Source organism: Xiphophorus couchianus, chromosome 18 (genome assembly GCF_001444195.1).
Source record: "Xiphophorus couchianus chromosome 18, X_couchianus-1.0, whole genome shotgun sequence".
Classification (NCBI taxonomy): domain Eukaryota; kingdom Metazoa; phylum Chordata; class Actinopteri; order Cyprinodontiformes; family Poeciliidae; genus Xiphophorus; species Xiphophorus couchianus.
In genome coordinates, this window is record NC_040245.1 from 27,647,728 (window position 1) to 27,674,614 (window position 26,887).

At 39.8% G+C, this 26,887-nt stretch overlaps 1 protein-coding gene across 7 annotated transcripts in view; it reads left to right on the plus strand.

Annotated features, from left to right (window-relative positions):
• The window catches only part of synrg (synergin, gamma), a 53,893-nt gene extending 37,925 nt beyond the window's left edge, over positions 1-15,968 (plus strand). For 5 of the 7 annotated variants that reach the window (XM_028044881.1, XM_028044883.1, XM_028044885.1 and 2 more), the window contains 8 exons: positions 5-550; positions 3,215-3,378; positions 3,463-3,516; positions 4,336-4,432; positions 5,252-5,400; positions 6,363-6,473; positions 6,585-6,623; positions 15,004-15,968. In XM_028044881.1, coding sequence (XP_027900682.1) covers positions 5-550; positions 3,215-3,378; positions 3,463-3,516; positions 4,336-4,432; positions 5,252-5,400; positions 6,363-6,473; positions 6,585-6,623; positions 15,004-15,135 — 1,292 coding nt within the window. In that variant the 3' untranslated portion in view covers positions 15,136-15,968. The remainder of the gene's footprint in view (positions 1-4; positions 551-3,214; positions 3,379-3,462; positions 3,517-4,335; positions 4,433-5,251; positions 5,401-6,362; positions 6,474-6,584; positions 6,624-15,003) is intronic. The other 2 variants (XM_028044882.1, XM_028044888.1) reach the window with 1 other exon arrangement.
• The last annotated feature ends 10,919 nt before the right edge of the window (positions 15,969-26,887 follow it).

The following is a 26,887-nucleotide window of genomic DNA, read 5'->3' on the forward strand; positions in this document are numbered from 1 at the left end:
ATAGAAAGAGACGACATGAAGTTTGACCCGTTTGGGACGTCGGCCCTCAGCACACTATCCAGCTACGACTGGTCAGATCGAGATGAAAGTCTGGCCAGCGATCTGAAAAAGCCCCAGGGCATGGAAGGAGCTTCTCTATCATCTTTAGTACCGTCACAGAGGAACGAACTCAGCTTTGGCAGCACTGAAAACATGTCCAACGGCTCCCCGGCAAAGGTCATGACCTCTTTAGCCTCAGAGAACGGATCTTCGGGAGGCGACAAGTTCGAGGCCTTTGCCGACTTCGGTTCCTCGGAGCAGCCCGGCAACGACGATGACTTTGGAGATTTTGCCAGTACTGTTTCTGAAAAGTCGGACTCGCCCGCTGTCACTACGGAGGTGGGTTCGGAGGGAAACCTTGGCGAGTTTCTGGACGAGTTTGGCACGTTCCATGGGGACAAGCCCAAATTCGACAAGTTTGACTTCCTGAAAGCCAGCGCTCAAACCAAAGTCAAATCCAGCGAGGAGATGATCAAGAACGAGCTCGCAACCTTTGACCTGTCTGTTCAAGGTGAGTCTTCATGACCTTTCAACCGCATCTGTACATATGTAATGTAAACATGTTTATGCAGTTTACGTACACCAAATAAAAACACGTTTTTTCTCACTGTCTAAAGTTAAATCTGACTAAAACTTCTCTTGTTTTAGGTAAGTTAGATTTACCAAATCTTAACTTGTGGCTAACTGCCACAATAATAAGAGAATACATCCAGAGATTTGTTACATAATTTTGCTATTATATATTGAATGTAAACAATAGACCATGTGTTATTTTTTTAAATCTGTATCTCAAATCATAATGAAACTCTGCAGTGCCCTCTGGAGGGAAGGAGAGATTTTTTTTCCATTGCATTACTTAGCTAAACTATTGAATTCTCTCACAATAAATTTACAGATACACCCCCGTTTTAGTAAACAGTCACAGTAATAATAAATGTCTATTTAAAATTGCACATATTTACACATCTAAAGAGCCTCGTCACTGAAACCGTGTTTATACATTTGTACCTATTTGGGGCAGAATATGGTGAAGATTGGACTGCGCATGAAAATCAGCCCCTTTATTAACCATTTAGACTACAAACACTAAAAACACACAAGCAAAAGTGTTGGATAAAAAAAAATAACTTTACAATAGTCTAAATAGTTTGGAAGTGTTTTTCTTTGTTTTCTTCTTACAGAAAGTTTCTGTCTTAGAGCAGGTCTAGAAAACCCAAGATTGTCCTGTTTTGCCTCTGGCATTTTGCACATACGTTTGTGCTGCGTTTGCATCCTAAAGAAAAAGATATAAAACTTCAGACAACTCACACATAAGATATCAACATACATGGAAAGGCCTTACAAAACATTCTATAGTAGCAGAAAGACTTTCCGTGTTCAAGATGCCGCATGAACAGATTAGAAATACATGCAAAGCAAAAACGTTCCCACAATGTCCTTAGGGGGCTTTGTACAATGGAACCTACTAACAGTCCTTCTGAAATTGCACCTCTACATTGTAAAGTTCAGTTAAACTTAGCCGGAAGAATAGTCATCCTTTAAACTATCGATTTTCACAGAAATTTTGTGAAAACTCTATGTTCAGACAAAAAGAGCTGACATTTTCTACAGTAAAACACAAAGTACCATCAAATCTACATCCTCTGCTCTCTCAACTGATCTCTTAGTGGACATGTGTTTGTCCATGTGGGAGTGACAGAGAGAAACATATGAAATGAACAGGAACATGGACTTTAAATTATTTCAGTTTGCTGAAATAACTAAAAATTTATCACATTTCCGCAAGACCAAACTGGCTAAAACTGGTGAGTTCTGTCCATCAGTAATATCTAATCTGAGTGATGTTGAAGTGAAATAAAATCAAACAGCAGCAAAGTTTTCAGATTTCCAAGGGGAGCAGCTGAATGTAATCTCCAATCTTTCGGCTCTTTGCCGCTCTACCTCCACCTGATCTGTAATGGAGCCGTCAGACATTAGATGGTGGTGTTGCCATGACAGTCCTTCTCTAATGGCACTGACCGCCGAGATGGATTATCGGAGGCCCGAAAAATCCATGAGCCGAAATTAACCGGAACCGCTTTAAGGCCGTTCGTTCCTTCAACTGCTGTTACGTTCCACAAATAATTAATTACACAGAGATAAAAGCCCCCATGAGACTCCTCCCTCCCCGGGCCGGGTTTAAATCGTCTGAAGTAGAAGGGCCTCGCTATAGTTTCTTCGCCCCGTGTAGAAGTCATCTGATTGCAGTGGGGTTTTGCGGCGGGGTGAGTGGTTGTGGGGCAAGATGACACGTCCCTCTGTTGGGGTTGTGGAGGAGCTGGGGATGGATTACCTGACTCTGGATGAGCTTCTGGTCCTGTTAGAACACCGAGGGCTTCAGTTTGTGGCCGTGTTTGGTGTGGTACATTGCCAGGATTTGTTTGCCTGCGAATTATTCCTGTTTGCATATCCCTGGCTTTGTTTAATAACTAATTGTTATTTGTCAAAAATGAAGCATTAACTCACCCCATAAAAGTGTTTAGGGAATTGAGAGAGAGAGAATTAATGCAAGTGTACCATCACTGCAAGCTGCTAAAAATAGGTATTCACACCTAATGAAACTTTCCTCATTTTGTGAAGTTATACACAAGCTTTTGTGTATATAAATGGAATTTTGTACAAAGTAAATCATAATTATGAAATGTACGTTTCTGCTGATTAAATACCATAATATGAGCCTTCAACATGTATCTGAAACATTGCGCTTGAAGGGCAAACTATATTAATTACCTATGTTACTGTCATTCAAATGCCACATTTGAATTAAGGCCATTTTCACAAGCTAGAACTAAAAATGCATTGAACTTAACCTTCCTTCAGCACCTTTCCTTCACCTTTTCTCTCCCTCTACTTCAAACTGTTTGTTGTCTTCACTCCTGAAAGCTGAGCAGCGCACAGTAGCCAGCTACACCGCCCAGGAGGCAGGATCTGGCGGTGTTAGTAATTCGAGTTCATTTCAATCTCTAATCATATTTAATATAACAAAAAACTTCAGTCTGAAAGTATGGCATTGCGCCGCAATCAAATTACATGTAGAGGAGGATATATTTGGATATATTTTGGAAGTGGTTCAACCGTTTTGACCAATTGTTTGTTGTTCCTTCTCTGGCCTTTTCCTCTCCCGTCCCGGCCTCAGGCTCTCACAAACGCAGTCACAGTTTGGGCGAGAAGGAGATCGGGCGTTCGCCTCCGTCTCCCGCTCCGGAGCAGCCTTTCAGAGACCGCTCCAACACGCTGAACGAGAAGCCCACCCTGCCCGTCATCAGGGACAAGTACAAAGACCTGACCGGGGAGGTGGAGGTGAGCGAGTCCCTCAGTGTGCTGCAGCTGTTTTGTTTTGGTTTTGTCTTTGTGTGAGCTAACTGCAGCTCCTGGTTGCTGCAGGAAAGCGAGCGGTACGCATACGAGTGGCAGAGGTGTCTGGAAAGCGCTCTGGAGGTTTGTGTCCGACTTTGTCACCATTCAGCATTTTGTTAGCGTTTCTGTCCCAGGTCTTCCCTCATGTACGACGGAATATTGGCACCATAGTAAGAAAAAACATACAAAATAAAGTCAAACTATGAGAATAAAAATATATAATATAACAAGAATAAAGTCAGAATATTTGAATAAAAAAGTCAGCATTATGAGAATAAAGTTGTAGTATTTCAAGAATAAATACGTCTTTAATCAAGATCAAAGTCATATTTTGAGAATTAAGGGCAAATATGAGAAAAGTAAAAAGTATAAAGTCATATTTTATCAATAGTCATAGTATTATGATTATTATTTACAAAAATTACCATTATTTTTGTAATTCTATTACTTTATTATCATAATTTTATTATTTTATTCTTGTCATTAAAATTTCTTTTATTTTCTTGCCGTGGCCCTAACCCGCCGTTGTACATATGCAGATATGAAGGCAAACTATTTCTCTCCAATACAAAAGGGATTGAAAGATGTTTTGGGTTTTTATTTTAAGGGAACAAAACGCTTCTTTGATATGTTTCAACATTTCTGAGGAAACCAGATTCCTAAAAATACTCACCACCCCCCAAAAAAAGAATCAGTTTGCTGAGATTTACTACTAGAGTGACTAACTAAAGCAAACTACGCCTTGTGCACTTGTGTCGTGGTACTAAACATTTCTATCTTCCACCTGTACATATTGAAACACAATGTTCACTCAGCAGCAGAGCTTATGCTCACTAATGTTGATGATGAACAGAAATAGCATGTGTGACACAACGCTGGCTTCTGTCGCTCCTCGTTAAGGTCATCACCAAGGCCAACAACACCCTGAACGGCATCAGCAGCTCGTCTGTCTGCACCGAGGTCATCCAGTCTGCCCAGGGCATGGAGTACCTGCTGGGTGAGGAACCACACACACACACACACCCCTGCACGCCTACACACACACACTACAAACATCAGGCGCCTCAAATTTAAGTCACTGTCCTAAGATCACTTTGTTGGACTGAGTTTTAAAAGGCGAAGAAGAAACGATTAATCGGACTAATCACAATGAATTGATTTTTGAAGTAATCGTCAATTGATTAATCATCAACTTAGGCCTGTAACAAGTTTAGCTAGAGTTAAACAACTTATTACAATAAACAATAATATTGTTGTTTGGGGACCATTTTCAAGTAATATAATGGAAATGGCCTAATAATGTAAGAACACATTATAAAGATCAATAAACTTTAAATTCTAACGAACATTTAACACTGGAACAACAGAAACAACAAATAAAGTGAATTATAAACACAATTGCCATTCAAAAAAAGGGGCTAGTTTAGACCAAAGCACCAGACTGAAGACTTTTATCATCCAGTTTTTGGTAGAAAGAAAAAAAACAATAAATCGCTTAAATGGAAATGATTGATTTTGTTTTAATTTATCATGTGAATAATTGATTTTCTGATTTTTGTGACAGGCCTACATTAACATGTACAGACTCCAACAAAGGCAATTTGCTGAAAGAACAAAAACTGGGAGTAGTGATTAAGCCAAAACTGTACAAAAAATAATAAACATTTTACAATTAAGATAAAAACAAAAAACAACCTTTGTCTGAAAATAAGTTTTACCCACAATGCTTCATTTTTTTTACTTTTTTTTTTGCAATGAAGCATGAGAATATGGTGGTGGTGTTTTTTTTTCATATGTCTGTGTGTTTTGTAATCAGGTGTGGTGGAGGTGTACCGGGTCACCAGGCGAGTGGAGCTGGGCATCAAGGCGACCGCGGTGTGTTCAGAGAAGCTGCAGCAGCTGCTGAAGGACATCAGCCGGGTCTGGAACAACCTCATCGGCTTCATGTCGCTGGCCAAACTCGTAGTGAGTCGCTGCGAAACATTCACGCTCCCACAAACACTTCACCGATGAAGTGTTAGGTGATGTCGCTCCAACGAAGTAAAATCAATAATTTATTGTTTATTTTTGTTTGTTTCTTGTTTTCCCTGGTAGATTTACACTCAGATCAACAGAAATAACTGGCAGCTTGGATTTATTTCTCAAGCTTTTCAGAGACCAGACGTTTGATTTTTTATTTTTTTTATCACACATTTTTCTTCAGCTAAGCCAGTGGATTTTAAGAATCAGTTAAGGTTTTCAAATTTAGGTAAAAAAAAAACAAAAAATTGTTTTACTAATCTGAAAAAAAAGAAAAGATTTTTTCATAACTTCTCCAGTTGTCTGAACGCTCTATCCATCCATTATAGTTTTTCTCCATCCATCTGTTCATCATTTCATTGTTTCCTCTATACAGTTAATAACTTCTTTTATTAATCTTTCCATTTACTATTTCTTCCTCCTCTAGAAACACAGATAAGATGGAAATAAATATAATTTTTCCATATCAGCCCAGTTTTATTTATCAGACCGATACATTAAAAATGACTAAAATCAACTGATACTGATGTTATTTCCAATATATTGTGCATCTTTGATTATCTCTTTCTATCCATCCAGTATGTAGTCTAATTAGACTCCATATTTAAATCCAGACCACTTTAGACACATCTGTCAAGTTGAATCTTGATTTTTTTGTTTCATACTTTAATTGAGCTTAAAGTATGAAAGTGCGCTAAGTGCGCACTAAGTGCGCTGGAAAAGTTTGTAATTTAAACATAAAAACTGTTCAGGAGCCAAAACGGTTTAGACAAAATAAAACCGATGACACATGAAGAGATTTAATGCAACCAGTCCCAACGTAAATGAAACAGACATGATTGCATGTCGCCCTGCAGCAGGAGGTAAACCATGTTGTGTGTTTTGTGTGTGTGTGTGTGTGTGTGCAGCCAGATGAAAGCTCCCTGGATTTCTCCTCCTGCATCCTGCGGCCCGGCATCAAGAACGCCAAGGAGCTGGCGTGTGGAGTGTGTCTGCTGAATGTCGACGCTCGCAGCAAGGTTTGTGCCCGCGGACGCACGCCGGCGGTCGAAACGTGTTTCCGTGAATGCTGCTGTTTCTCCGCCGCCCGCACGTAGCCACTGATGTCTGACTTTGAAACATTTTTGCAGAACAAAGAGGGAAGCGCTATTGGACGTCTGTTAAAACGAGTATGAACCAGTCAAACTGTCATTTGAATCTCATCCTTCTTTTTTTATTCTTTTCTTCTTGGGAACTCTGGGGGCCTATTTTCCTCTAACATTCGGGCACTGCAGGGGGCCAAAGTGACAGGATCTACCTATCCTCTATTACAGTCCAGCAGCTTCCTTGACACATTTGCATAGACGTTATTTCACTGTGCAGAACTTTAAGAAGTACAAAAGGTTGTTGTTGTTTTTTTTTTTATCACATTCACTGGAGCAGCAGCTTTTCTTCCTGGGTTTGATTATTGTGTCTTGTGTTCAGCAGCGATTTTCTCTTCCATCCATTTTGCTTGGAAATTGTAAACACACATTTATTACCCTTTGCTAATGTAAACAGATGGGCTTGCTTTTCCTCTGCATCGCCGCCGCCTGCACTGCTGGAGCCAGACTGCATGCTTGTCATCGTGCGTGTGAACTCATTTCTTCAGTCATTTTTAGTTTGTTTTAGTTTTTTAATGTGGCAGTGTCACATTAAGTTTAGATTTAGTTAAATTACAGAAAAAATAACTTTATGGGGATTTTTGCATATGGAGAGCAAAAGGAGAGAAACGCATGTTGATTGTTGGTCAATTAAGAATACTGTTTCATTCAAGTTCTTTATGTCCCTGTAAATATTGTTCATTGGGATTAAGTCTTTACAATATTTTAGTCTTTTCATCTTTTATTTTTCTATTCAGCAACCCAATAAGTTTCTGTTTCTGTTTTGGTATATTTTAAAAATATGTCTTAAGTTTAATAATGTAAGAAAATCTCACGTTTCTGTTAACTCAGTCGGTATTTAGCAGAGGTGACACAAATAATTTGTTAAAATATAATTAAGTCCTTCATTTTTAAATTTAGTTTATTGTGAAAAATGAAGCCCTTCAAGTTAAGTAAAGCAGTCGATACTTTTGATAAAAGAGAAAGCTCAGATTTTTTTTTTAAAATGGTCGCTTATCTGTCAAAGGTCGATTCATAAGATCAATTAACTTTAGATTAACCCATTAATTGATAACTTGATTGTTATGTAGTTGAACTACTCAGCTGCACAGAGATGTGCCGGGGAATGAGAATGTTTAGAAAAAAAAAAATCTGTGAAACTCTGAAAGGTGTGGCATGGATGTTTATTTGAATGTCTTTTACCACACAGTGGACCCCGAGAGTCATCCAGCAATAGCTTAAGTTTAAATCTTGTTGAGACGCCCTCCAAAAACACAAAAAGAAATAGTGCCGAAATGATAAATGAGATTAACAATGATCAAGAGTTTATTGAAATAGTTAACAAATTTAGTATTCGATTAATTGTTAACTAAAGTGTACAGATTGAAAAAAGGCCATTTACTCAAAGTTCAACACACCTAGAGCATTAATTAATCCAAAATTATACATATATACATTTTTGCATGTAAACCGGTCAGTGTAGTTGCTCGTGAATATGTAAAACCTTTAGCTCTCTGTGTCTCTATACAGGCCCTTTAAATGCCAGGTGTGTGTCACATTACTGCCCAGTGTGTGCTCTAATTGAAAGCCTGTCTGGCCGCTGCTGCTAACATCTATTGGCGCAGACACACGGTTGTCTCCAAAGCTTCTGTACCGCAGCATGTCAAAAATAACTATCGAAAGATAACAACACACTCTGGAATAAGTGGAGCTCTGTCACTTTGGCACCTCAGGCTGGAGTTTTTTTTGTTTTTTTTTTTGCACTTTGGGATTGGTTCCTTCAAGGTAACAGGGTTCGTTTCCATTTTTTTCCCCTCTCTCACCTCCACCTCGAGGTAGCTGCTCACCTCCCTCCCTTTCAGCTAACAACCGTTGCTGTTTCTAATAACCGTTCTCCGAATGGGGGATGGAAGGGGTTGCTGCATGGCTGGGTCCACTGTGGTGATTTTTATCGGAGCAGGGCAGCTAATGGTGTTCGCAGAGCCTGCGGTTTAAAGGGCAGCGCGCCGCTCATCGTCTCTGGTCGTCCCTCCACCGCTCGGCCGCAGCCAGATGGATGATGCGAGCGAGACGCGGACGACTGCGAGGCATCTCGGCAGATGTGGCTTAAGCATTAGTCAGGAGAGAGGCAGATAATAGACCTGCACACACACACACACACACACACACACACCCCTCACTCCTCTGTGACCAGACTTAAACTGACATTTATACCAATTTGTTTTACCTGTGTGCCACTACCTTGAGATTAATAATGCGTCTTTTAATTACCATTTTGGCAGAGCCACAGTGGTGAGAAGACATTAGAGGTCAGACTCCCCCTTTGACCGGCAGAAGGCACTGATTGGTGGCTTGTCCTGTGGTGAAGGAAAGCTGATTTGTTTGTTCCAGAAAAAGTACAAAGAAGGGAAAGTAGAGGTGTAGAGATGCTGTTAAAGAGCAGATGAACCCAGGCTGCTTAGTTTGAGCCTCGTTCTCCTGAAGAGTTTTATTTTTTCAAACTATTAGCCGAACTAATCCTTTGTTTGTTTACCGTTGAACAGGCTGGGAGCCAAAATGCTGTACTGTTAACACCAGTTTAGATACACTGAATGAAATTATGCATACTCCTTTTTTCTCACTTTCCAAAGTTAAATCAGACTTCTACAAGCAACTTTTCTCAGAATTTTGTGACGGCCGCAACAAAACACCGACTTTGTTGTCCTTCAACACTTTGGCTGTATTCTGAGGGTTCTTGTCCGTTTGGAAGAACAATCCGAGTCCAAGCTTTGACTTCCTGGCTTTAGGTGTCGCTTTAGGATTTCCACATCATGTTCTTTCCTCGTGATGGCATCTGTCTTGTGAAGTGCACCAGTTCCTCCTGCAGCAAAGCAGCTCCGCAATATGATACTGCCACCACCATGCTTTACAGGGAGTCCATGCATCCTTAAAAAGTCTTGCGTTCATGTGCCTAAAATCAAGGCCTTAAATTCATGAGACAATGCCTTTAGCATTAGCATATAAATGCTAATGGAAGTAGCATTAATATGGTAATCATAGGTCTTGACAGGATTATTTCATCTCTTGTATGTCGTGTAGTTCTTTTTTCCTCGCAGGATTTTTCTGTCAGGCCGAAGCTTCAGTCAAGCGCAGACATCTTCATTTCGTTCTGTGACTCGAGACGTTTTAGGCTACCGCTAACTAGCTGTTAATAAACCCTTACTAGCTAGTTTTTTTGGGGGGGGGGGGGATTGCGTCATGTAATTTTTAATATCAAAGTTATGAAACGTAAACAACAACTGCACATGTGTTTGTGTGGGTAATTTTTGGTAAAAAAAAAACAAAAAAACCCCAACTTGTTCTTCATTCAGCACTCAAGCAAAGCGATGCTTCTTAATAAAATTATTAAAGTAAAAGTACATGTGCAGCATAATAAAATACTCCTAAACATATATTTTCTCTCCAAAATGTTACTCCAGAAAACGTAACTAGTTACTCCCCAATTCTGCTAAAGAGAGAGTAATCATCATCAGATGTTAATAAATAAATCTCTGAGTTATTCCTTCTCTCATTATTGCGACTAAACATAGAAGCTGAATAACAGAATAAAACACGAGATGTTTGCTCTGATTCAGGCTTATGCACCTTTTTATTCAGTGCATGTAAACTTCTGGGTTCAGCTGTGTGTTCCGGCCTCAAGTGAAGCTATGACAAAAGGCAGCTGCGTTTGGAGCCTCATGAAATTATCATTAACTTAAAAAAAAAAAAAAAAGAAGCCATTTTTAGCAAAAGTTTAAAAACAATCTTTGCAATTAAGCTAGATTAGCCAAAACGGGAGATCTGCTCGCCTGAATATGAAGCTTTAATCATCTGATGAAAAGGTCAAACAAATAATTATACTCCATTTGATCCGACTGATTACAAAAGTAGCCATTGTTGGTTCAGAGCGGCGGTTCTAAATGTTTCTAGTCTTAAAAAAAAAAAAAAAAAGAAAGGATGTTTCTGATCAGCTTCCGTTGACGTCAGAGCCTTCGCAGGTTTGAGCAGAATGAGGCGGATTCATTATAGATGACCGCTCTGTTTTTATTTTTTTTCATTCCTACACGCCGTCCTCCTTCCTTCACTCCCGACCCCGGCGGTCCGGAGCACAGCTTCGCAGGAACCAGTAGGCTGGGGCCACAAAGGGCCGCTCTGAACTGGAAATCACTCCGCTAAGGGAAATGTGAGCAGAGTGGAAAACGTGTCATTCAGTCTGCATTAGGGAGGCAGCGGAGCGTCTGAGCCGCACTCTGCATTCAGACAGGTGGAGACGTATTTCGCTTAATGGTGTGTTATAGCGCTGAGATGAATTTATTTATTTATTTTTTGCTGTTTGCGTCTCCTACGATTCACTGCACATGAGTCATTCCTCGCTCCGGCTTCGCCTCAATTATTCCACCGGGGGAGAACGACTCCTTGGCTGCACATCACACACATTAGCTCCCGCCGGTTGCACACACACACACACACACACACACACACACGGCTACAGCTGCGGCCAGTGGAAACGCGGACTCAACGCGGGGGGTCATATCGCCACGTTTAGACCAAATCAGATCACACTGAGAAGCAGAGGGCTTTCACTGTTTTATATCACAATACGTAAATGGAGTCGGGTCGCTTTTAGCCGCCTCACGCTGCTTCCTGTTTCATGTAAATTAACTGGATATATCACTAAAAAGATATGTTTTCCTTACTATTTTAGGTATAAAAGGGAAACGTATGTATTATGTTGTTTCATGAGAGAGTTATGTATGTAAAGAGATTATTTTTGTTTCATAGTTTTACCTTACACCTAAGGAAAACCTAAAATTCAACAAACCTACGTCTCTGTTTGGTCGGTGTGTTTCAAATGACTGTGGATGCAAGCGGACTGGAGACCCTCCAATAGCAGGAAGTGAACCTTAGCGCAGGGCATTCTGGGTAAATACGGGCAAACTAAACGCACAAGTCTAGTGCTACTGGGAGAAATGGCTTGTAGTCGTTTACCAAAAGAGAAATCCAATTACCACTAGAATTTGATGCTCCTCCATCTTTGTTTACATTTCTTGAAGAAGGAAGTTGCGCTCAGTGACTTTTTCATTGGTTTTTATGTTGTTTCTTTCAGTGGTTCTTGGTGCAGCGCCACCGCAGGCGAGGAGGGGAACAGGTGTTTCCCCTCCTCGCCTGAACAAAGACATAGAAGGGCTCTGATCATGGCCATAAAACTTCTTCATTAAAAACAGTTTTTACAGTCTTACATTATTCAGATTCTCTGATAAACATTTTTTTGTGGAGTGAATGACAGAAGTGAACAGTTCGATTGTGCACTAAATAATAAAGACGCAACCAAATTCAGAGCGACACGAGATCAGGAAGTGAGCGGATTTTATTATTTCCGTCTTGGACTTCTCTGAAGTGGAGCCTGTTCAAAGCAGACAGCAAATTCTTTGAGGAAAATGATGTTGCTGAAAAGCGCGTTTACAAAAATTGCTGCCAAAAATCTCTTAATCGTCTTCGACATGCAGCCTCAGAGCGGATCTTGTATCTGTCCCTTTTTTTTTTTTCCTGCCTCGACGGAGATAATTCACCACAGATGAGTTTTTTTCAGCTTCTAAAGAGACATCACTCAAGATGTTTCCTCCTTTGTTCCCTCACATGTGGCTTCAGAGGGAAATTTAACACAAAGTGTTTTCTGTTTGCAGCAGCACACAGCTGAGAGCTGAATTCATGTTTACCGTATGATGAACCATTTTGTTTCTCTGAATTTCACACGCCGTACATACAGTATATTCGCTCAAGTGGAAGAAATATTTCAGCGTGTTGTTGGTGTAACCACACGTCTGACCGTGTGACGGCACGATGAATCATTCTTATTCTTTTAAAATGGCGGCTTCTAGGTTTGCGTCACACTCAGACTATACAGACGGATCGATACAGGTCAGATGTTTACGACACATTCAAACCGTTCACTTGGTGTCACAAAAAAACCCCAGAAACGATTCCATGAGAAATATCATCCATTAACGTAGTATTTTAAATTTTTCTAATTATTACCATTATGGACTTCAGTCCAAACCTCTTCTATCTGAGTAATTAAAAATGAAAACATTTTAATCCAACCTTTTTTTGTTTTTTCATGTTGTAGCAAAGTTGCTTGTAACTATGGAAACAAAGGGCTCTACCTTTGTCGCCTGGACACACAAATGATGTTTTAGAAATATTGCATACCAGCATATTTAATCCTCACCATATTAAACAAATGTACATTTTTTGAACAGTTAACCCCTTAATTACCAATTAGCGTCCTTTAGAAAAGAAATACATTCAATATTTTATGCTAATAAGAATTCAGATTTTGTTTTGGGGGGGTTGGCGGCCATTATGTGAGGGTCAAAAATTGTCAGCAGGGGAGGGGGGCACAAAATAGACTATTATTATAATGTCAATCTCATATACATATAAAAACTGGGATTTTTAAGTATATTTGAGGCTGGGTGTGTCAAAAACAAAAAATAAATGTCAGAAACATTTCTTGTGTAAGTTGGTCAAAAGGTTGGTTATTTTTCATACCTTATATTAAAATTATATTTACTGTACGTTAAATTACATTGTCCTAGTAGATTGGGAGAAAGAAATTTGAACTGATTTCAATCTTAGTCTCATTAAAGGATGTGTTTTAAATTGTTCAGGTTGTTTTTATTTAGTTCAAGTTACAAAGGACACACTTGAAGAAAAAAAAAAAGTCTTCAAAAAGTTTAGAGTTAATCCCAAAAGACACAACCTGGCAAGAAGTTATTGGTATGTATTCAAAACAAAACGACTGAACGCGTTTAATTCCCAGTGTTTTTGTTCTTGTACTGATCTAAGCTAACACACGACCCCATCCAGACTGACCTTGGGACGAAGCTCTCCGACCTTCAGATCGGAGAGTTCTGAGGGTTTTTTCTTTCCCCTCTGTGTGCGTGTTTGATTTACAGCGGGGTCGCTTACAGAACCGCGGATCACCACTGGATTAAAAATGACACAAATCAGGTTCTGCTTGAATCTCCGGTGCCTTGCTTAAGTACAGAGGCTAATTAATCCCAGCATGCGGTTCGACGTGATTCTGAGAGTTGAAGCAGAGTCCTGCTTTATTCCAGTCTGATGAATTTTAAAGGTCCACAGCTTCCTCCACAGAGCTCATTGCATATGATGCTCTTTTCTTTATCTTTTAAAGTTTTGAAGGCTAGAAGAATTTCAAAATTGTTGCGTTGAGCCGCGCACCAACAGGTGTGTTGCACTTGTGCGTTGTGCTCTCCACGACTCACTTCCTTACCTGAACAGTAGAAAAACACTCCGTTCTTCACATTTTGTGACATTACACAGACTTGTGTTTTCTTGGGATTTTTTTGTGGCTGACATAAACGTGAAGAGAAAAGTAAACGATTTCCACTTTATTTTACAATTAAGAATCTGAAAGGTCTGACATGTGTCTTATGACGACGACTCACGAGAAAATTTGCTCTGAGAAAACTCAGAGAATTTCAAGATCTTTTGAAATTTTTGTAAAGTGGTAGACTGTTCGATTGGGGAACCAAAATATTACATATTCATCTGGTGCGGTTCACTTTCACACTGCACTGCACTGTGGTGGCGCTGAACCAAGAACCACCAGAGGAAACGACAGCAAAACATCTGAAGAAGATATTAGAGCGACTTCCTTCCTCATGAAATGTAAACAAACATGGCGTCAGATTATAGTGGTTCTAATTGTTGACGAGCCATTTCTACCGGCTAGTGTAGACTCATTCGTTTGCTTTGGTCATATTTACCCAGAATGCCCTGTGCTGTAGTCCGCTTCCTGCTTTTGGCGCGGTCTCCGGTCTGCTTGGCGTTCACATACGCATTATACCATAGTTCACTTCCACCCAACACAGATCCAGGTTCGTAGATGGACCAGAGTGGTCTAAACGGGTCCACCACAGATTGGACTTTGACTAGGCTATTCTTTCACATTAATGAGTTTTGATCTAAAGGATCCATTTGTTGCATTATTTTCAGTTGTCTCATATCTGAACAAACACATGGAATATGGTATTTGTAAAGTGATGAATTTCAATTGAAGCGGTGCAAAAACATTCAAAATCACTCTGATCCACTTCATCAGACGGTTTATTGGTTGGGTTCTGTCCTACGCCAAGGCTCTTGCTTCCATTCTGAACAGAATTAACCCCAGATGATGTTGGTCTCTTTGGTTTCTGGTTGGCTTTCACACCTTTCTGCTGACAAACCAACATGAAGGCCCACCTTCATGTTGCCGGGTTGCTTTATGTGTGAAATGAAATCCCCTTACCTTTCAGAGTCGTTCGAGGGTGTAGCGGTAAAACAGAACCCACCCTCCGCCCTGTGGATCTGGGTCTCTAAGCGCCTCACCCTTTCTGTCTAACAGGCTTTCAACTCCGAGACGGACAACTTCAAGCTGCTGTACGGGGGCCACCAGTACCACGCCAGCTGCGCCAATTTCTGGATCAACTGCGTGGAGCCGAAACCTCCGGGGCTCATCCTGCCTGACCTGCTCTGAGCTGCCATGGAAACAGAGCAGGAAATAATTAAGTTGAAACGGGCGAAGCGGCCGGTCGCGTCACGCCGACAGCGAGAGGAGGACGTTCAGTCACTGGATTCTGCTGCATTCTTCTTTTTTAGTTCTGTTTATTTCCGATGTTTATCTTTTTTTTTCCTCTTTCTTTTTTTCTAACCTTTATCTCATCCATACGAATCATGTGGGTCAGTCGGGGGAGGGAGGTTGTATTGAAATCTGTAACTGATGCTGCTTTATTTCACCTGATTATCACTGCACATTAAGGTGATATGAAAAAAATAAGAGTCATATTTTATTGATTAGCAGTGCAATATGATTAAAAAAACACTGGCAAAATGGATATGTGTGTAAACATCTAGAGCTTTTAAAGTCCCTTTTTTTCCCTTCCTTGTGTTTGGTTTTAAGCCTGGCTCTTCATCGTAAGTCGACTTTTACTTGAATTTGTGCAGCAGGCTCGTTTGATGGCGCTTTTTGAAAAAAAATCATTCCGACTCGCCGCTGTACTACAAGGCATTCATCTCTCTATGCGTCCTGTTGAATGTCTTTGTTGAATGAAACCTTCAGCACCTTTCGGGTATTTAAATAGTATTTTATAAATATTTAATGGCATGGGAGAGAGGGGCCTTGAAGGAAATTGTGTTTTGTTTCTGTTCTTCTGTTTGGTGTGGATATTTGAAAGTTATGAAGGAACTAATTGTGTGAAGTTTGACTGCAGCTGATTCCCCCCCCTTTTTTTTTCCTGTATATTACGACGTCATGTTGTAGCATTGTATTTATCTCTGAGTATAATGTGAATAAATAAGAGTGCTTAAAGATTTGCGTCAATGTTAATCATTCTGTTAAGAATTTGAAGAGTAGCTAGAGCATTTTTCAAGCTTTGGGTATTAATATAAACTCATGAGGCTGATATAACACTGATTTTCTTCAAGATGTCTGCGCAGCCTTAAAAACTCTTACGTTTATCTATCTAAAATTAAAACCTCAAATTCAATAAAATAGTATAAGTTGGTCTTAAATACATTAATCACAGGCTTTAAATCTTGTATGTGGCTTTATTTCTCAAAGGACTTTTCTGTCAGGTAAAGTTCGAGTTGTGCGCCGACATCTTTATTGCGTTTTGTTTGGAGGTGGCCAAGGCTACCACTAGTTGACGGGTAAAAAAATAACCTCGCTCGCAGGCTGCAGGGAAGAACCACACCCAGTGAAACCCAACACACAGGAGGCAATGACATCGACAAAAGAGTAACGTTTTTCCACTTGTGTCGCATTGCTAACCCAAGTGCACCAGAAACGGTTGATGAAGAGATAAAAAACAGTTACAGGAAAAACCAAATGCTCTTGATTTGAGTTGACTTGAAATTTGACCCACTTTGCTAATCGCTCTGCTCTTCCTGTTTGCTCCGTTCCTAGTTTCCTTTATTTACTCTTTTTTTTTCATTTTTGTTACACTTTTCAGCACATCAAACTAATTCTAATACTTGTCAAAACCCAACCCAAGTTAATAGAGAATGCAGTTTTTAAAATTTAATTTTCATTATTGAACAAGCAAGAAACAAACACAACATGTCCTTGTGTGGTAAATAATGTCTTTATTATGTCAGTGTTGATAATCTTGGGAATTTTTTTCAATAACTTGAATTTACAAACCCAAATCTGTTGTGGTTTGGTTTAGTCTACACTCAGACTATAAACAAAGCCAGTTATTGTTTGAGTGCTTTACTCAGCCACATGGTTAGCATGTGGCTGACAACGTTAGCCACATGCTAACATGTACTGTGACACCATGTTTTTCATAGAAAATGAGCTTATAGATTAATCAGTGAAACTGTACAGCCGTCCTCTTATAACATAAAGGCAAGCCAAAAATGCAGAAAAGAACAAATATATTTTTTTCTAACTTTCAGCGAGCAGAGAACCTTTCAGCCAGAGCTAATGTTAGCTAATCCTGAAGCTAGTCTAGCGTGGATCTCATAAACAAAAAAATACCTCAGCGTTGAATAAAGTTTAATCTAAAAAGTTATATGCAGTATTTATTATATTAATAAAATATTAGAATTTTTAGAAAAACTATTCGTATTTTACGAATAGTTTTTTCTGAGAATAGTCAGTTCTGAGCGGATTTTAGTTTTAGATTAGATTTTGATCCTTTATTTTTTAATGGCCCCTACCAGCAGCTACTGAGTTTTCTTTGCCTTGATATCTCAGTCTTCAGAGGTTTAACATCAAACTATTATATAGTTTTAACCCCTTTGAGCTTTTTGGATCTATAAATCAGTCTGCAGCCAAGTTGTTCTAGAGGTTAAATAGATATTATTAGGGCTTCATTAGTAAAATAGCAGCAAATTAGCTTATTTCATAACTTCATAACCTTTGACCTTCTCTCCTCTGGTCTGTTTACCAGCTACAGTCTCAGATCAGCTCAGACCTCCAGGACTGTCAGCAGCAGAAACAGAAACTTTATACCTGTTGGGGAAAATATAGACTAGATTTGCTTTGCATTGTCCCCACATGATGGCAATGATATAGTAGGATCCAATTAGATTCTTGATCAATATGGTTGTTGCTATGTTGTTGTACGGTGTTTTTGTTCAATGTGCCATTTTTTAGATTTGAGCCCCGGCCCCTCCAAAGGTCTCTGCACGGCCCTGAATGCAGGTGAGTCTATAGATGAGAGAAAATGCCCCAAACGTTGGATATTAACTATTAACTAGCGATATTAAAGCCATTTTGTTCACGGTAACATCATCAGCTCTCACTGAGATAAACCGAGTCCCGTTTTCATTAAAAAAAATAAATGGCGCCATTTATATTTAGCGGGCAAAGAACAAATAAAATCATTTCTCCCCATTCTGGTCACAACCAGAGGAAAATGAAGCTGTAGCTTCCTCCATCACGGCATTTGACAAACTAAGCCTTCAGAAATAATAATTTTTTAAAAAGCAGCGGGTTGAGGCGGTGTGAGTTTCACACGATGTGCTAAAAATAAAACCTGACGGCTGCGGACGCCGCAAAGCTGCGGGAGTCGCGCCGGGCGAAGAGAGGCGATCTGCGGCGGCTGCCGCTCGTAAATTATTGAATTATCCCGACTATCATTTAAACAGTTAAACAGATAGTCTGACATGCGCAGTAAAGTGGCTCCTGGTGCAACGTGACTTCGTACGTGACGACATGACGCTGCTGTGTGGGCGGTTTGATGCCTATGACGTGTGGACGGACGTCATAGGTCAAGGTCTTTATTTGCTCGTTCTTTTTCCCTGAACGTCACTTCGCAGTTGTTCCTCAGAGCCTCTTGATCTCACACAAAACCTTAATCTCACCTTCACACCTTACAACAATCATGTCCAGTAAACTGAGTTCACCAACCGCAGAGACCCAGACCGTTTCGGAGAGATCGGATGTCAAGGAACCAGCCGACGGATCAACTTGTGAGCAGAAGAAGAGTGGAGGGTTGATGGGAAAAATCAGGACATTTTTCAGAAATGTCACTGGAAAACGTTCCTCAAAGGTGGCTCCACTGATAGTCCAGGAACAACAGGAAACCTCTTTGAATAAAAAGATGGAGATCCAGGTGGAAGATGTTGATGACCTTTCAGACGCTACAGGATGTGTAGCTGAGGCTCAGCTGGCCAAAGACAAGAACAAAACTACGACCACGGCAGCTGTTGTTCCTCTAGATGACCAGGGAACCACAGATCTACACAGGGAGGAGCCTGATGTGGATCTAATCTCACCCGCTGAGCCGATCGATCCTCTGGATGATGCAGACGTGGAGAACTCTGTACCAGAGATTCAGTCAACTGAAGGTCCACAGGAACAAGAAGGGCGGTCAGAGATGGATGAAGTATCATCCACTGACGCCTTGTCTGATCCAGAGATTTTGTTGACGGAAAATCTGCTGCAAAACAACTCGGAACCGGAGTCCACTTCTGATGATAGCTCTGACGATTCCTCATCTGCCTTCACTCCTTCTGTGATCGAGTGGGACAGTCGGACGTTGCCATCTTTAGTGCTGGACGATGACGGTAATGAGGAGTTCACAGGTTCCCACGTTTGCTATGAAGAGGAAAGAAGGGAAATGAACTCACATCTCCCTGGATTCACAGATTCCTGTCCAGCTCAACATTTTATCTGTGAGGGAATGATTCCTGGTGAGCTGGACCAGCATGAACCAGAAACGGAGACCACCAGCGAGTCAGAGGAAGACCAGGAGTCTGAAGACGTGGAGAGGAGAAAAACAGCCCTGCGGAGCCTGGTCAGAGACGTGATCACCATGATTATTGATAAGTCTGGACAGGTGGACTACCCTCCAGAGGAACACAAGGCCATCTGCAAGAGACTGTTTGACAAACTCTGGGCTGAATCCCAACACACGGACCAAAACATGAGCCCAGTCACGATTAGACGCCAGGGGAAGCCGATTTTTAAGGACCTGCTGAAGGGCTGCAGCAAGCCAGAGATGATCCTCCTTCTCCTGCAGGCAGGGACGCCGATACTGGAGAGGAACGTCCTGACGACCATGAAAAACCGACTGCAGCCTCGGTGGAAGATGATCAGCGCCATTAAAAATGCTTTCATCGAAGCGGTAGAGAACCTCCGAGAGAACCAACACAGGCTTTACATGTGGCTGTAAATGAATTACAGCCACATGTAAAGCCAGAAACGGACCGGTGATTTACAGTGGCGGATTCTGCACGGCGCCATCGCCACCAACTCGTTTTTATCGATCATCAGTCCTGGGGTTTTAAACGAGTGTCCATTGTGTAGTTTGTCCGAGAGTGTTTTTCATGTTTTTATGGATTGTGTACGGTTAACTGGTTTTTAAAATTTTTTAACGAGCATTTTTAGCCAAAGGATCCAGAAGAAGATAACAGTGACACATCTGAAGTCGTATTTGTCTTGGAAAGCAGTAGCAGTGAAAATAATCCATTGCAGGTGGTGGAAGTGAGGAGTAATTCTGTTGAAGTCCAACATAGTTCAGAACATTTTGATGATTCAGAAATTACTTTTGGTCCCATTCTTGATACAGAGGAAGATACAGATGACACATTAATCTATGAGGGTTTTGTTGATCCCCCCAGTCCAGCAAATCCAGAAGATGCAATTGTGGCGTTCTGTAATTTGGACAATACAATGTCGTTTGTTGCCAACAACGCCACCCGGGGTTTTCACCCAGGAATTATTAAAGGGACACAGGTCCGGTTTTGCAAAAAAGCGAGACAGGCCTCAAGACAATAATAATTTATTATGACAGAGTAAAAAAATACCTGTACCTGAACAAAAAGAAAATTCACAAAACAGATCCAAATAGGCTTACCGGTGGATACAGCCAGGGCCTGGATGGTAGGCTCCAAAGCAAAGAAATCAAAACAAACACCCGTGAAGTCACTCACTCCTTATAATTCCCTCCACCTATTGGTATTGATCACTACAGTCACACCAAAAAGGGACGCCGCATCCAGGGCCCGAGCGCACCACCGGCAGTCTAAAAAATAAAAATAAGAAAAGACAATTTGTTAAAAATACAGGCAATAAAAGAAATAAAAATGTCAAAATAAACCCATAAAATCCCTATGCTCGACGGCACAGCAAAATGAGCAACCCAGTCCAATCCAATCCGAAATGAATGCGATCAGCCGCTCCTTGTTTCGATTTCGGAAGAGGGGGTGGGGGGCGTGTCCCAGGCAGCCGGTCTCTCTCTCGCAACCGCTAAATAAGCAGTGACTTGGTGCAGGCAAAGCAGCAGCGTTGTGTGACAGTCGAGATTCCAATTAGCAAGCTCTCCACACTTGCACCCAAATGGGGACGCTCAAATGTTGGCACTGTTTTTGCAGGAACCACCTCACCCACAATCAATGTGGAGGTAAATACGCCCGTCCGTTCCTGTACTCAGCGCACAGACAGCTCAACACGGAAGCGTGGTGTGTCAACAGCAAAACAACGTCAGACTGGAGCTCACCTCTACTTTTATACTGGGCGCCCTCTGGCGCTATTGGCCCGCTTGCAATCACCCTGCCAGCAGGTGCAGCCTCCACCTCTTCCTGCCACACAATAATGATCACTGTACGCTATGCTGACAACTTTACATGACCTTATTACTGCTTTCTCTGATGAAGAGATTATGAGAAAAACACTGAATGTAAAGCGCATACTTCCAGACAACACAGAAGAATCTGCCACTGGCTCAGGAATACTGAGAGATGTACTCTCTTGCTTCTGGAATGAACTCTATGAGCGATGGTATCCTTGGTACAACAGTGAAAGTGCCATTCATCCGCCATGACTTTCCAGCTGAGAAATGGGAGGCAGTTGGACGAATCCTTTTGAAAGGTTACCAAGACTGTCAGTATTTTCCAAATAAAATTGCAATCCCTTTTCTTGAACAAGTGCTTTTCAATAATGTTTACAGTGATCTTAAAGCACATTTTCTACAGTTTGTGAGCAGCCAAGAATGTGAAGTTTTGAGGGAGGCAGTTAAGGATTTTTCTGCTGTTGACCTTGATGATCTTGTGGAAGTTCTTGACAATTATGGCTGTAGAAAAAGAATCACTCCTACAACCCTTGATGAAATCGCTCACAAAGAGCTCGTCCAAAAGCCAATGTTCGTCGTTGACTGCTGGAGGGAGATCATCCACCCACATCTGTCCCTCAGCCCAGAGGCACTGACCAAGCTGTTCTCAGACCTGCAACCAACTTCCAAAAAAAGTCTGTCAGCTGCTGAAATTTGCTGTAGATTTAACTCCAAAGCAAAAGGAAGTAGAGAATCATCCCAAAAGATTCATAAGAGAGCTGGGTGACATTAAGCTTCAGAAATTTATGAGATTTTGCACTGGATCTGATCTCATTGTAACAAACCGTATATTTGTGGAATTTCAAGATATGACAGAGTTCACAAGAAGACCAGTGGGACACACATGTGGAAGTACTCTGCAAATAGCAGACAGCTATGAAAACTTCCCAGATTTTCGCTCTGAATTCAATGCAGTTCTTGAAAGCAGTGTCTGGGTAATGGACATTGTTTGAGTCATAGTGCAATGCACTACTTTTGAAATGTTCAGAGTAAAGCAGAACTGCAAAGAGACATAAAGAGTAGGTATTTTGAACTGAGAGAAATTATAGTTGTTTAAAAACAATTGATGGAAGTTAGCCGTTTCTGTTGGTAGCTCAGCTTTAGCTGAAAATATTCAAGTTTCTTTTATTCTCCCTAGTTTCACATTATGAAGTTGCCACAAAACAAATGAAAAAAAACAACTGTTTATTACTACATCCAAGGGCATCTTGACCAAATCTAACATCTCCAACTGCTGGATAGAAACCTTCTGTAGTAACAAGAAAAATATTGCTAGAGACATAAAGTTATAACAAAATTGGCTTTTAAGCTTTCTATAATGGAACACATATTAAGTGACAGTTTAGTTAAATCACATACTCTTTTGGTAAAGAGTAAGACTTATAAATTCATTTGTTATTTAGTAATTGGGTCTTGAATACATGTGGAATAAAACAAGTAACAAATTTATATTGAAAATGTTATACAATGTGTCAAAACTTGCAAATGGTGAAGATGGATCAGTTTATTAAGAATTTTTCATGTCTGAAAACTGAACATGTTTTTCCTCTTCACACCATACATCGGTTAAGGAAGGTTAAGGTGTTAGTCTTTTGTATTTGCTGTTGAATATAAATGTACAATTGAAAGTTATAAAAAAGCATTTTCACCATTTTCCTTTATTTTATAAATGTCACTGATTCTAAGCATATATGCTGTTCATCTATCAATCAAGCTATGTAATTATTTCAATGTGTTTTTGAAGAAATCTACTTGTTCCTGGTGTTATAACTAGAAACTATACAATGCAGTGCAAAAGCTGAGGTTATTTGATCATCCTCAAGCAAAATTGTCATGTTCTAAAATGAGGTATTGACCCAACACATGTACAAATCTCCTTGTTGTCAACAAGTTATGGATTTTTTGTATGTGTATTTTATCAACAATTAGCATTTGTTCTATCTCTGCAGGTTATTTTTGATTCCACAAGAGCAACAGTGTTCATGATCTTTTGTACTTAGTTACTGATGTATAACAGAAGGTTATATTCAATCTGAAAGTTTGTATTAAAAGTTGGGTCACTGTCATGGCCATATTATTGGGATTAGCAAAAAACCTTTTTGCTAATAAAATGTTACTTTACCCAATACTTTCCTGGTATGGTTTTCAATGTGTTGATTAAGCTCATTTTCCATTTGAGCAGGTCTAAAAGCTATAGTCTAAATGCATTAAAAGACAGTTATCCCTGATAATTACTAAAAAATATATAAACTGTTGCATTTGAAGGAAGTCACAAAAACGCTCTAAAAATGTTCTCATGTTTTTTGGAATTTAGCAAATGCAATTTTGCTCATTCTAACTAACTTAAAACAAGAAACGTTGGGGTGGTGCGGTGGAAAAGCACAACCCATGTATGGAGGCCTCAGTCCTGAATGTGGACATCACAGGTTCAAGCCCCGGACTGATGACCTGTGCTGTGTAGCTTCATTACTGGCTTTCCTGTCTGATCATTCTCAAAGGAAGAGCAAACAAAACCTTCAAAAGTAGGAAAAGTTTTGTCTTATAACGTCAGACAGTGAGAAAAAAATTGCACATGACCTTTTTAATCATTTATTTTTTTATTATATATATTTTTTTTACATTAATCAACTTTAATCATAAATATCTGGTATCAACTCTACTATGCAAACTCTTGGTAAACAAAACAATGAAGTTCATTTGTATTTCACAAAGAACTGGTTTTCATGTGTTCAATTTATGACGTAATTTTTGCTGTACTGCCATTTTGTTCACATCTCAACCATACATTGTCAATATCTTTAGTTTAACAGAACAGCATTGTGTTTGAAAAAAGAAAATATTTTTCCATAATCATAATGCATACCCATTTAAAAATATTGACATTTGGTACATAACTGATTATCATAGAACAATAATTAACTTTGCATCAGCGTTGTTTCTTCAAATGACAGTGTGAAAGCAAAACAAACTATGGATTGGGAAATGAAAACATGTCAACAAAACTGTATGTTTTACTTTTATCAGCACAGTAACAGCTTGAAGACTAATGTCAGGTCAAATCAGAACTCTACAATAAAATTATGACAGCAATAAACTTTCATGTTCTGGCAGAATGATGTCGAAAATGTTATGTTTGCTTGCACACAGTATGTCTTTAATTAAATGCAGTGCAGGAAGTCCTGTTTAGAGGGCACCTATCAGACATTGCAAAAACTATCAAATGGCATGATCGAGATAAACAGCAACACTTTATAAATTATCTTTATGCGCACTGAAGGTGGCTAAACACTTTGAAGTATTTCTTTTCTTAACCTTATGTACAAATCAGCGGCAATAAGTGGATCCCAGTTGTTTTCTACCATAAGCAGACAACAAAGTTCAAAGACTGTTTCATCACAGGGATATTGGCCTTTTGGTTTACACTCTTCCATACACACAGTGACCTCATCCATAGAAACAGGTTTGAGTCTATCCTCAGCCCTGTGCAGCTCTGGAAATGAGTACATCACCACTGGTCGACCCGATACTGCACCTCCACCTGCCCGGATTTTGTGTGAGTTCCATGTGTTCACAACATCATCAAGGTCATCCTGCATAAAAACGACACAGTATAAATGTATGAAACTAAATATCTAATAGTTGCTTTTGCTAAAGATAAGGCATATATTAATCAGCAGATATAGAAAGTGACCTCTAAGCAACAAGAACAAAATAGCAATTCCAAAACATTTTTATTCTGCATGTGAAATGATTCCCCAATATATTGTAAAATTATTAATTAATGGATAAAACTAATTTCTGAAACTATACCCAAGGAAGTGTAGGGGAACAGATTCCCAAGTAATTTCAACCATTTTACATAAAAGCTTATGTGCTTGATGCTTATGTGCTGAGAAGGTGCTGTTATGTACATTGATAAAATCATATATAAAAGAAGAGCTTTTATTATTTCTAGTAAACATACCAGCAGATTTGCTTTTAATACTTTTTACAGATTTGCTTTTAATACTATTTAAAACAAAAACATTACAGTGAACCAGTGAACACTTCTACCTGAATAAGATTAAGAAAGCAGAATTGGATGAGGCTTTTATCCAAGAAGTCTCCTGTAAAGTGACCATCATCCAGAAAGGTTTGAAGTAAGTTCATCCAAAACTGTGCACTCTGTTTGCCGAGGGTCGACCACCAGCTTTCTATGCGCTGGTTGGATGTACTTCTTCTGTAAAGGAAACTTTTGTCCCCTGCAAAACTGTCTGTGTGGTTTTGCTGCAGAAATATCTGTATTTGTTCAACACAAATGTTTTCTGTGCCTCTGTCGGCACGTATCCTCTCTGGACATCCGTTGACGCATGAAACTGTTTTCAAGTAGTAACTTGCAATCAATTTGGGGTCATTGTTCGTGGTATAAGCCTCCATCCATAAAACATGTCGGCTAAAACCATCTATACAGCCACTGATAGCAATGCCATAAGGTTTTAGTTTATCGTAGCCAGAGTGCATTTGGTCCTCTGCAATTGTACTAACGTCTTCTCAACCGTCGTGCTCGTCTCAGTTCCACACCTTCTGGGTCAAACAATTTGATCAAATGTCTCACAGTGTCTTGTGACACCACAATCCATGTTGAACCGCACGAAGATGTAGCCACCGATAACCTTGCATTTGTCCATTAGTCATTATTTGTTGTTGGACAAAGGCCAGCACTTCTTCAAGGTCAGACTGATTCTTTCTTCTAAACAGCCCAAGTCTTCTGCAAATTCTTTTTAGAGTTCGATTACTTAATATAGTATGATGACTGTGCGCTAAAATATGAAGGATTTCTTTGTTACTTAAAGACAGTCTGAAGTAAAGCCTAATGATATCATCCAAATCTGACATTTTCTAGCTTCTTTCACTTTAAGAAGGGAACAGTCTTTAGCAGAAGGCCTGTTTTCCTTTTTTAGACAGTTTTTTGCTTTAGCAGAAGTTGAAAACAGCAATTCCGTCTCCACAATTTTTCAGCGTTGCTGCGACATCCCAGTCAATCTGCACACAAACAGATGAGAAAGGACAATTATTTACTCTGCACATCGTTAAAGTTACCTTTTAGATTGTACCCTTAAGTCCCTGCTTAAAACGATTTACTGTTTTGGGGAGAATTACAATAACAGCAGCAGTAAATGTTCAATCCTCTATTTTACTGAAAAAGGAAGGACTGGATTGGTTAGCATGTAAGTATAAAAACACAGATTCATAAATATACAGTCTTTTTAAGGTAAAAGGTATCATGCATCAAAACACACAAGGAAATATTGTTAACAGTTCCATTTTTATTACAAAAATTAAACATCACATTAACTTTGATTTAGTTAAACAAAGCCTACCATTTCCACATCTGTGCGATAAATGTGCTGATAGTTTAGTTCAGGGATTGAGATGTAATTTCAGTCCTGAACTGACACATCACATTGCAAGAAAATGATTTTGTGATTCTCATAATGTAACTTTTTCCAACGCAGTAACACAAACATATGATAGACATAAGATAAAATATCACAGATATGCACATCAGTTGGTGTTGGTGAAGAGGTCCTACGATCAGATCTACAGCCAGCCGCAGATCGGTGCAAGTCATACATTTTCCTTTTAAATATTTGCATATATAAACGTTTATGTGACTTTATACTATAG